The 12,591-nt window shown below is 31.5% G+C and overlaps 2 protein-coding genes across 2 annotated transcripts; both read left to right on the top strand.

Moving 5' to 3' along the window:
* The first annotated feature begins 959 nt into the window (after nucleotides 1-959).
* LOC133795786 (vegetative cell wall protein gp1-like) lies at nucleotides 960-1,499 on the top strand. Its single transcript, XM_062233246.1, has one exon. It carries the CDS (start codon nucleotides 960-962, stop codon nucleotides 1,497-1,499), a length of 540 nt encoding a protein of 179 aa, XP_062089230.1.
* A 6,723-nt stretch (nucleotides 1,500-8,222) lies between these two features.
* Nucleotides 8,223-9,352, top strand: LOC133798065 (ethylene-responsive transcription factor 2-like). Its single transcript, XM_062236250.1, has one exon. The coding sequence runs from the start codon at nucleotides 8,296-8,298 to the stop codon at nucleotides 9,205-9,207; it is 912 nt and encodes a 303-aa protein (XP_062092234.1). The 5' UTR covers nucleotides 8,223-8,295; the 3' UTR covers nucleotides 9,208-9,352.
* The last annotated feature ends 3,239 nt before the right edge of the window (nucleotides 9,353-12,591 follow it).

The following is a 12,591-nucleotide window of genomic DNA, read 5'->3' as shown; positions in this document are numbered from 1 at the left end:
AGCAGATTTGTTTACAAAAGCTCTTGATGCTCAAACTTATGCACATCTTCGAACCAGCATTGGTCTCTGTACCATCTGAGAGGTTCGGTGTTTCGTCTGGTCACATTTTTTTTCATGCTTTACCAAATTTTATTTTTCCCTAAGTCTGCGTGAATTACTTGTTTCTTGGTCACTGCTTCTTAATCACACTATTTTTTCCGAGATTTAGATTTGAGCTTTTATTTTCTCCAACTCAAAAGGCTACCATTATTGGATGCAATGGGAAGAGCTTCCTTTGTACCATCATATGCCCTGACGAGTTTGCTCCTCCTCTTGGTGTTTGATGAGCAAACTAAAAAGAATAGGAGACGGCTACATCTCTGATGATGAGTGAAAGCCAGTGTTGGGTATTTGGAAAACTCAGAGTGTTTGTTGTCAAAAGAGGATATATAAAAAAAAATTAAATAAAAAAAAGAAGTTTTTTTTCATGTTGAGTGAGTGGGCCACTTAATGATTTTGGTCCTCATGAGGTCTTTTTGCACACACAAATGAAAATAATGGCTCAAATCTCTTGTTAAGAAATTTTTTTGTGTTTAATTAGGAAGTGTTTTTCAGTGTGTATATTTCACAGACTTTTCCCATTTTATTTGGTAAACATGATGTGTTATTTTGATAAGATATTTTAATCCATGTTAAGCTTATCAGAGTTGTTGTTCCTAAATCTCTACTGCCATTCAAGTTTTTTTTCTTAATGTTGGCTGTTTGGATTCTATTCTTGTTTTTTTTTTTTTTTAAATGTCAAATTTGGTCTTTCATATATTAGTGTGGGTTATTTTTTAATGGGCTTTGTCATTCTTTTTGCACGGTCAATTTCTTGTAAGGGAATTTATAAGGTCTTTCTATAAATATAACATCCCTTGAGCTCGTGTGAGTTGTGTTTACAGTGGTCCAATTGCAGAAACCCTAAACAATTCGGCATTATGAAGCAAAGAGCCAATCGCCGTCGTTCCCGTCTCCGGTCTTCTCCTGTCGCCGATGTCCCGGTCTCTCCTTCTCCGGAGGTGGCTGTCTCATCCTCTGTGGATGCATCTGCGCCATCTGCAGTCGCCACATCACCCAGTCGAGTTGTGTCTCCTACTCCTGATCCTAGTGTGGCTATGGCTATTGTTTCGGTTTTTCCTACCGTCGCAGAGTCATCTCCATCGCCGTCCCTTCCCGAGGTGGTGACTGTGTCTGTTCCTACCGTCAGTCCCTCGGACAAAGTACTCCATGCCCGTCCACCTTCTTCTGTTGGTAAGTCCCCTAAACGCATTACTCGTTCCTCTGCTGAGTCTGCACCCTCCCCTGTTCCATCCTCTCCATTGCCGACCCCAACCACACCATCTATTCCTCCTCTTAAGTCGTCTGTTAAGCCGTCCTTAACCACAAACACCAAGACTCGGTCTGTCTCTAAACCCAAACCCAAACTCCCAGCCCCACCCAGACCAGCACCCCAACCCCAACTCACACCGGTACCTTAACCCCAATCCACACCAACACCCCAACCCACACCTCAACCCACACCAACACCCCAATCCAAACCTCAACCCACACCCACCCCCAAGCCCCATGTTCTTGTGCGGTCCAAAGGAAAAGCAAAAATGCATGAGTCCTCACCTCTCCCCAAACCATCGGCTCTAAAACGTAAGCCCAAGGACACTCCGGTTGCACCCTCTCCTAAAAAGTCCAAGCTTACCTATAGTTCTAAGGATTCTGTGTTGTTTTTTGATCCCTCATCTATTCAATACTTTGTTGATGCAACCAAGGCCTCGCACTATCAGAGATGGTTTGCTGTGCGCGACGTGTGGCCTGAATATACTGTTGTTTTAGAAGATTTTCTTGAGTTAGTTGAAATTTTACAGTCTAGGCATTGGGTTAATACCGTGTCTAAATTGGTGTCCCCTCATCCCATTCTCATTAGGGAATTTTATGCAAATTTAGATAGGTCTGTTGTCGATGGGAAAAATGAGGATTGTCTTACTGCATTTGTTCGGGGTAGTCGTATCAAATTTGCACCGTCCACTATATCTCGTGCACTAAAAGTTCCAAAAGTTCTTAAACCTGAATATAATAAGTCATATTGTCCAGATCAATCTACAATGGGTCATGTTTTAACTGGCCAGCCTGATTATGTGTGGGGGAATCATGAGATTCCTGTGACTAAATTGACTCCCTTCTATCGGGTTCTGCATCGTGTGGCCCTCTATAATTGGTTTCCTAATTCTCACCTTTCATCTATTACCCTTGAGATTGGGAAATTTTTATATGCTGTGGGTACAGGCGTGTCTATTGATTTGGCTGCGCTCATTTATGATCGTATTGTTGATGTCGCCTCCTCAACTGGTACTCGAAACAAGTTACCCTTTCCGAGCTTGATTCAGTAGATTATTCAGCCTGCCAAACCACCGCTGACTACTCATGATTTCTAGGTTCCCAATCCTATTTTATGTAAAGGATTTCTGGCCACTCTCAACAGGAAGGTCTCCTCTGCTGCTCCTTCTTCTTCACAACCGTCTAAGCCCCAAGCTCCTATGTTTAAAGGTCTGTCAGATTCTAGTTGGCAAGTCCAGTTGTATACTGAGTTCAAGGCATTTACTAAACGATACAAGAAAGATCAAAAGCGGCAAAAGGCTTTTGAAGCATCGTTGTACAAGCTTGTAGATGTGGTCAAGGCTCTGGTAGTTCAGACTGAATATGGCTCTCAGTTATCGCCATCTATAGATGTTTCTTCTCCACCGTTTCATCGGGATTCCTTCGGTGAATCTTCAGTGCCTCCTGCGTCTTCGGTTCCTGTTTAGGGGGAGTCCACTACTCCAGTTGCATCTCCTGTGCCTCCAGTCTCATCTCTAGTGCCTCCTGCCGTCACAGTGTTAGACTCCTCTGTTGCACCTACGCCTCCTGATGCCTCTCCTAAGGCTCCTGATTCAACTGCAACTCTCTAGGGGGAGCAATCAGCTGTCGCTATCAATTGATTGTACTGGAAGATTATGCTCAATGAAGGGGGAGATGACCCTCTATTACTTCTCTTGTCGCTTTGATCATGTGTTACTTTTTGTTATTTTGATCACTTAAAACTCTCTTTAGTGCTTTCACATACTCTTTTATATTTTGTTTGTATTTTGGCTGTTTAAGACTCTTTTATTGTTTGACCAGACTATTATTGATTGCATAGTTAATCTTTTGCTTTACATTTTTTTTGTCATTGACCATAATTTGTCAAGGGGGAGATTGTAAGGAACAATATTTTGTATATGAAAAATTAGGTCCAGTCGCGTCTGGAATGGACTTTTGTTATGTCTGGAGTTTATTCGTTTTTAGTTAGAGTCCACATCAGCAAGTGTGTAAAGCAAGGCTGTTAGTAAGTTACAGCTGTTAGTTGGTTCAGGATTATACCTAATTGCAGCCAATGATATATATTGGGCTGGTTAATTAGTTACAACGAACTCTCTTTTTTCGATAGATTGGATTGGATATTTTTGCTCTATTTTCTTTCTTTGTCTTTCACTGATTTTTGCAGGAGTTGGCAAGAAACTCCATTGAAGATGGTTGAAGTTTTCTGTGCAAGCACTGGAATCAAGTTGTGATTGCTGAAGGTGTTTAGCTGGGTCTTGATGATATAGATCCGAAGGTTTTCGGGTTTGAGACATTGTTGAAGGGAGTTCAACATTGAAGCAAGGGGATCTTGCATTTATAACAAAGGGATTTGGTTGGTTAGGGTAAATAGCTTCACTGTATTTTGAGATAGTTTGTACAGTTTTACATATTGAATCTTGAACTGGTTTATGTAAAATTACTTCTGAATATAGTGAGAGTTTTTACCCTGGTTCAGGGAACCCAAGCACTAGTCGGCTGAAATGTGTTTTCAGTGCAGATGAAGCGTGTAATTTTTGTGTGTCAACTCTTATAATTGTGTAGTTAATATTCAAGCATAAATCAACATGACGATTGTAAAACTGGAAAGATAGGCTAAAACTTATGTTTTTCAAGATGTATAGTTAATTTTAAGAATAATGTTCATATATAAATATAAACTATAATTTGTATATCAGATGTATAGTTGATTTTAAACGTTATTTGTTTTTAAAATACATAAATAAATATTTATATATGAATAACCATATCAGATGATAGTTTCATTTGATTCATTTTTTTATTCATTTGATTAACCATATACAATATGTTATTGTTGAGTCTAGTTTTTATTATGTTTTGGTGATGTTTTTAGTAGTCTTTTATTTTGTTTTTCCTTTATTTAGCGCGGGTTTATGCTTTGTTTGGTTGTTTTTGTGAATATCAGGAAAAATTGAGCATGTGGAAGAAAATGCCAAAGAAAGGGAAGAAATAACCGAGTTTTCCATCATATTTTGATCAAGAATGGTTCTCAACACAATTTGGAAGTGTTGGTGAAATTTTGGGATGAAAACTTGAAGAATTGAGATTTCCCTTAAGAGCCACGGCATGAGCAAAGTGGAGCCGCGGCTAGGTGGGAAGCAGAAGCATTGTTTTTTTAGGAAGTCCTCGGGCCGCGACATGGCTAGATAGAGCCGCGACATAGATGGGCACTCTGCCCAGAATTCGTTGATGCGGGCCGCGGCATGGCTTCAGAGAGCCGCGGCATTGAGAGGATCTTCTGCCCAAAAATTGTGATACGGGTCGCGGCATAGTGTATGCAGAGCCGCGGCCCGCCTCTCTAAAATCTGAAATCCTAGGTTTTAAAGGACGAAAAAGGAGAAGGAAAACGTACGTACGGACGAGGGAGAAGTTCTGGTTTTGGAGGCTGAAGCTTAGAGTATTTTTACATGTTTTTCTTTTCTTCTTGATGTTATCTTTAATTTCTGTTGTGATTAGCACTATGACTATAAACTAATTTTCTGTTTAGGATGTTCAATTGAATCTCTTGAATCTCTGTTATGACCTAATGCAATTTTAATTTCCTTCTTCTTCAATCTTCTTCAATTCCTTATAACCTGTTCTTATAGATTGATTATTGATTGGCCATCTTTAGTCATATATATATGTTTTTAAGTCAAAATCTGAGAAGTGAGATTTAATTATGTTGTGGTTATATTGGACATAATTTTGATTTAGAACGAAAGTATCTGAATTAATTGTGTAACTGTTATTAAGTTGTGGAAATTAATGCTACCTTTGTGGTTCAATTTACCATAGAAATATAGGAAATTGTCACCTAGGTTGAGTTTATAATACTTAGTATGATTATAGGCTGCTGTATCAACTTGTTAATTGAATTAGGTAAAAATAAGAAGAATTCACACTTTGCATTAGGGAATAATAGAGAGGATAGTTGATGAGATTGAATATCCTAATTGTTTCTCAGTGATTAAAGTAAAAGTTTTACTATTAGTTTTTATTCCATTTAATTTTCGATTATTATTTCTGCACTTTATTGTTACTTTTGCTGTATTTTACAAAAATCAAGAATTTCAATTCATCAAATAGAACAAGAAATTAATTGACTGGTAATTGATAACTCAGTCCTTGAGGACGATACTTGGTTTTACCATTTTATTACGAGTTTGCGACTGTGTGCACTTGCAAAGCAAAATTATCGCAACAGTTATAACCATATATTCATTTTTTACTATTTAATTATTATTTAAATTAATAATATTATATATAATTATCTCTTCATGATTTTATATATATTCTAAATCTTCTCTATAAATATATTTTTATGATTTTATATATATTCTAAACATTCTCTATAGTTCTCATATTTTCTTCTACTCTATTTTGTTCTCTTCTTCCCTCTAAACTCATTCAATTACAATTTTCGTAATGCAATATTCTTTTCTCTCCGGCTTAAACAATGATAGAGATGATTGAATGATAACGATTAAAGTTTGTAGACTGCGGGAGTCTCTCAACACTAAGAAAAATGGAGAATTAATTAGTATGGATATGATTTTTATAGATGAGAAGGTTGTATCAAAATTTCTTTATATTATCAATTATTTTATATTTAATTAATATAATGTGTGTTTTTGTAATAGGCTAATTTAATGCATGCAACAATTAGAAAAAATTTAGTGTCTAAGTTCAGGCACCTATTGAGTGAGGGTTCTTTATATAGTGTAAAGAATTTGAAAGTTGTTGCAAGCACATGGCAATATAGACCACTTTCAAATGACCATAAAATTATTTTTTTGGTTAAAACTAAGCTTAAGAGGCTAAAAGAAGGAATGATGAACTTTACAATCAATGAATTTCAATTCATATCTCCAATTGATTGATCCTCGTGTTAATGATAGCACAATCCTCTCAGGTTCTTCAATTATTAATGTTTGTTATTCTTTACAGTTTTAATTTTAAATCATTGATCTTATTATGAATTAAAAAGAATATTAGTAAAAATAAATAAATTAATTAATTCAAAAAATTTAAAATCGAATAAATCAGTTTCAAGTTATACATATTCATGTGCTTAAACAAATGACACCTCTAATTTATCATCGATGACGATAACAACAATAATAATAAATATAATAAATGTTTATTTAAATTATTTATGTTTTTTTAATTTAAATGTAATAGTTTTACAAAAATATATCTTAACAACATATATAATTTAAATTTAATTAATTTTAATTTGATTTATTTCAACGATATATATTTTGAATTTAAATTTGATTAGAAATTTAATTACCCCAACTATTTAATTAAATTATAAATATAAGTAAACATTATTTTTTCTCATTTTTTATTTTACTTTTCTAATTTATGACTATTAATTAATTAAGGAATTTTTTTATTTATTTTCTCTTTTTCCTCATTTTTATTTTAATAAAATTACTGTAGAAAAAAAATATCAATATATAATAATAATAATAAAATCTATCTATTTATATTTTAATTTTTTGACAAAACACAAGATTCAAATATTGTTTGTAACAATAAAAGATCAAAATGTGTAATCAACTAAATTATACATGGCTAAAATAATCTATCTTTATATTCATATTTTTAATCTTTGACAAAACATAAAGTACACAAATTAATTTTAAAAAATAAAATGTCTAAATGAGTAAATGACTAAAATACAAATTTTAAAATAGTGTGAACCCTTTAAGAAATTATAAATTACATATTTTAGGAATGTACATGGCTCACTTTAGAATACAAATCAACAAAGTTGCATTAATTAATAATAAGGGGTCCCATTAAAATGGTATACCACCTATTTTTCTAACATGTAACAAGGAGCATTATGTTTATTTTTTTAGAAAAGTAGGTGAGAAAAGTACATGGCCATGGAGGGATTTTTTCTTTTCTTTTGCTGTAGCATTCAGAGTCCCTGTAAACATAAGATAAGTCAATTAATCTTGTAATTCTTTCACTGGCGCAAGTAACAACAACTGGAAATAAACTCATTAAGCCAAGACTCTTCCTTCCTGTGGTGGATGTTGGCGCAATTGCTTTACATAAGCTCATGACATCATGTTGTTTAAGTCACGTGACTTCGACGACTTCCAACTTTTTTAATTGCCTAGATGAAAATTCAAGTCTACCATACAATAAATTAATAAATATTTTAAAAAAATAAACATTTACCATTTTGTTTTTAAAAAAATAAATATTTACCATTTTTTTTTTGTTTTTTGATTTTGCTAGGAATATATATTTTAGGGTAATGCTACGGTGAACCCACTAAAAATAGACATACCAGTCCACCTTTTCCTGTATTTTGATACTGAGATAATATTTTGCAAATTTTTTGTGACCATACATGTATATTATAATTATTTAGAGCATTTTATAATTTTTTGAAAATTTTTAAATAGTTTTAAGTGACAAAAATAATGTTAAAATAATCGGTTATACGTGTGACTATTTTTCTTATGCGCGTAGAAGATAATTTATTTGAACTATATTTTTAATATTATAAATTATTCAAAATTTCTTAAAATTTAGCAGAATATTCTAAATAATTATAATGTACACAATTATAAAAAAAAAGATGCTTTAAAAATTATTTCGGTACCAAAAACAAGAAAGAGCTGCAGCGGTGCTCCCAAAACATGCGGTGCATTGTAGAATTTTCCTCTATTTTAAAAGGAAAATAAATATATATACCTTAGCAGCGATAATAATAATAATATTTAAGATTATAATTATAATTTTCATATTATCTTAATATCTTCACCTAACCACTATATATATAACATACCGAACTAAGATAATTCTTCATCCCAGAAAACTCAGTTCACTAGTCTTCTCTCTCTCTCTCTCTCTCTCTTCAATAAATCATATAACAAAATGATAGAAACTATGGTAGGCGAGTTTAGCATTCCCCAATTATATCCCAATTTCTCATCAACCTCTACTGCTACAACAACAACTGATCTCATGTTCCCCTGTCTAACGGACCAGTGGGGAGACTTGCCGTTACAAGTTAACGATTCCGAGGACATGATCGTTTACAACTCACTCCGCGATGCCGTTAATTTAGGATGGTCTCCGTCAGATCATTATTTAACGGCGGCAGCTGCTGTTGTAAAAGCTGAGCCGCACGATCAATATTACTCGTTTGATCAGCGACCGCCTGCTCCATACGCTTCCGAATATTCACTCCCTAGAATTGAGCCGTGGAGTTTTCAGATGAACGGTCAAGATCAACTCTTTGATAACTCGGGAATGATTACTCCTACCGTGTTATTAAGTTTTGACAATACTAATTTGAATCGCGACGTGATGAGCAAGTGTTTTCCGAGCAATGATAATAATAATATTGGCTCGAATCGGAGATCGTCGGTGGCGAGAGGAAGGCATTATAGAGGTGTGAGGAAGCGGCCGTGGGGGAAATTCGCGGCTGAGATTCGAGATCCGGCGAGGAACGGCAGCAGAGTTTGGCTCGGAACATACGAGACGTCTGAGGAAGCGGCTTTGGCTTACGATCGAGCCGCTTTCAAGATGAGAGGGTCGAAAGCTTTGCTTAATTTTCCACATCGAATCAGCTCAGGCGAGCCACCTCCGGTTAGGATCACAGCTAAACGCCGAGAATCTGAGACTTCAACGACGACTGGGTCTGGTAGCTCGTCGAAGAAGACGAAGGTTGTGAGAAGTTTGGCGGAGAATAATGACGTGGAATCAAAGAAGGGATTCAGTACTTTGGAGGTGGGCTCCACTACAAGTTTTCTGCCACTTGGGGAAGAGTTATTAGTTAGTTAAACCAGAGAAAATTCTCGTTACTTGAAAAAACAAAAACAAGTTCGTTGGTGTGTGAATATCAAGCTGCAATGAATGTAGTAGCCTTGTATTAAATTCAGTTTAAAACTTCAAACAAAGTTTTCAAGGAGATCGATATATTATTTAATTTTGAGAAAGTGCTGAAAATTACTATTTTTTTTTAAAGTGATTTTGTATTCCGTCTTATTTTTGATAATTTTTTGTAAAAGAGTCTCGTTTTAAAATTAGATTAGTTGTCTAAATTTTTCAGCCAACTATCTAAAATTTTTGACCGACTGTATCTAAACTTTTTATTAGCTCTTTAAATTATGAGATACTATTTTGTAAAAAATTATTAAAACTATACTAAAATGCAAAATAATTTTAAAAATAAGTCATTTTGCCAAATAAACTTATAATTTTTTTGTTATTTTCTAATTATGATTTATCATAGTTATACGAAAGAGATGGATTAATAAAGAATGTGATGAGCACGAGAAAAATCAAGATTTTTATTATATGATTAATTTGAAATTGATTGGCATGGGAGGAAAAACAAATCATTGGTAAAGACTTTTCTTTCCAACTAATAATAAATTATGACATTCATATCATTTTCGGATAGTGCAAATATGCATTTACAAGTCACAGGTAATAGTTAATAATGGGGAAGTTTCCATTTATATATTTAGAATCTAATTCATTTATAAAAATACATTTAATTAAATACATCTTTGAAATCATGGTTTTAATTTTTTAGATTATATTGTATTGTCTTGTTGTCTAAGCTACTTGTACATTTTTTTTGGTAGTAACATTTGTGTTACTTTCAAAGATATATAAGAAACTAATATGTTACAATAAAATATAAGGATATACCATATAACTTATTAGCAAAATTAGTATAATTAATTTTGTTGGTAATGTGACTGATTTTATGATATTTAAGATATCATTTGATTTTCATAAGTATTTTTTAGAAACATATGAAAAGTGCTCTATAAAATAAGTTATATTAGAATATCATGAAGTTGGTTGATATATAAAATTTTGTTTATGTTTAAATCTGATTACTTGTGTATTAATAAACCATAAAAGAAAATAAAAGGTAGCTTTTGATTTTCGTTAGTACCTATTTTGGTGATGGCAAAATATATCGTTCTCATATATTAAAATAAATACATTGAAGAATAAATCGTAATAGTACTATTTGTCGCAATGATAATATTCTTGAGTCCAGTTTACTAATTTTGTTGACATAGAAAAAAAAAGAAAATAGAAAGAAAGCAACAAACCGTTTAGAAAAGAAAGGAAAAAGGTGGCTGGCTGCTGATGCATAGACCGAGAAAGAGAAGTTTATTTATTTTTTTTGCAATTCAATATTGTGAAAAATCAGTATATGTGTATGGATAAAATTGTACCGGTATTTTTGTAAATAAAATAGATTTTTGGTTGCTGAATTTGTATTATCCTGCGTAGAAGCAAGTTCTTAGAAATAACTGTCTCTTACCAACCAAAATTTACAGACAATATACTTTTTTCCTTTTGCCATTGATTACCGTTTGAGAAAATACTTTTTTTTTTTCCTTTTACATCTGTGATTCCCTTTGGATATTTTTGCACTATATTTTCCACCACTTTTGTAAAGATATTTTCTCTTTGCTTTAGTGTATATATCCTTTAATTCACGCACATATTGGCAAACTCCAATGAAACGAGTTCAACTCTTGACTATATATACACACGCAGACAAAAATTCCACACCTGATTATGAATATGTCTTCTATATCTATAACTGAGACATCACTATCTTGTTGGAAAAAAATGGGATAATACATAAATATCACTTCTTCACATTTAATACACATAATTATCTTCTATTTAAAAAAAATGAGATTTATTATTAAATGAAGATTTCAAATTTATATTTATTTTAAAGTAAAAAATACACATAAAAAATTACAAAACATTTTATTTTACATTTAAAAAAAAAGTAATTTAAAATGTAAGCAAAAATCAAGAACACTAATTTACCATTTCCTTAAAAATTCAAAAGTGTAAATAAATTGTTTACATTATATTTAAATTTGAAATAATAAATAGGTAGTTTACTGCTTATATTTAAGATAGTTTGAAATTGTAAGCAAATAATTTACGTTTATATTTTTGTTTATCATTTGAGTTTTTTTATTAGAATTTAATCACATTTATTGGAATAGAAATTAAAAAATATATACATATATATATTTATGTTTAAATTTGAAATTACAAATAAGTGTTTTCATTATCATTGATTCTATGCTTGTGGAGAAAATAATTTTTTATTTACTTACAACAAAATTGCAAACAACGAGTTTATAATTTTGTAAAGTAAGAATAAAATATCTTTGAGCGTATATCTTGTAGAGACAATACAAATTTTTATTTAACGAAAATATAATTAATGAGTTTATTATTTAATTATTTAAATGAAATTATTGTAAGTAATGAGTTTATTTTGCAATAATTTATTTAAAACTTTCTTAACATTATATTTAAAATTATTAGTATTAATTGATATAGCAAGTTTTTTATTATAATTTTTGGAAAAATTAAAGTTGAAGAACAATAATAATTTATATTTAAAAGTGTAAATAAATAAATTAGATTTATTTGAATAAGATATTAAGAGACTATGAGAGTCTATGGAATTGAGAAATTTAAAAAATAAAATAAAAATATAAGTGTGAGATTTTGAAACAATTAAATTATCCAAAAATGACATATAATTTGTGAATTTTACTATAAAAAAAGATATTTATAAGGAAAATAAAATAGTGGATAATTTTATGGAGTGATGTAAAAAAAGAGTCATTTGTGGCCATTTCTCACTACATATACAAATTATCTTACTTATATTTAGTAATACAATTTACAATAAAATGTGAATGTAATAAAAAATCTGACTAAGGGCATTCCCAATGGATAAGATAAAATATCTAATTATTTATAATATAGAGAAAAACAAAATTGTTATGGGTGATGTAAAGTTATATTTATTTACCTAAATTAATAGTATTTCTTTATATGTAGTGAAACACTATTTATGAAGCTATAAATATTTTATTATCTTTTTACAAACTTTTGTATATATATGAGTGTGACATTATTATATTTAATTATTTTATTTCTTAAAATGAATAAAATATTTTTAAAAAATATAATATTTAAATAATGTAGAGAAAAAATAGAGAAGCTGATGTATGATATAATGTAAAAGTTTTTGGTAAATTATATAAAAAAATATGTTTTGGTGATGTATTTTGTAATACACTTTCTCTATAATATTTAGCTAAAACTCACAAAAACATCTTTCATCAGCTCTTTTATACATATATTTATAATAAC

This window comes from Humulus lupulus, chromosome 8 (genome assembly GCF_963169125.1).
Source record: "Humulus lupulus chromosome 8, drHumLupu1.1, whole genome shotgun sequence".
Taxonomy (NCBI): domain Eukaryota; kingdom Viridiplantae; phylum Streptophyta; class Magnoliopsida; order Rosales; family Cannabaceae; genus Humulus; species Humulus lupulus.
This window is presented reverse-complemented; position numbering and strand designations above follow the sequence as displayed.

Excerpts from the sequence above, each read along its gene's own strand:
- LOC133798065 (XM_062236250.1), top strand. The coding sequence starts at position 8,296 with ATGATAGAAACTATGGTAGGCGAGTTTAGCATTCCCCAATTATATCCC.
- LOC133795786 (XM_062233246.1), top strand. The coding sequence starts at position 960 with ATGAAGCAAAGAGCCAATCGCCGTCGTTCCCGTCTCCGGTCTTCTCCT.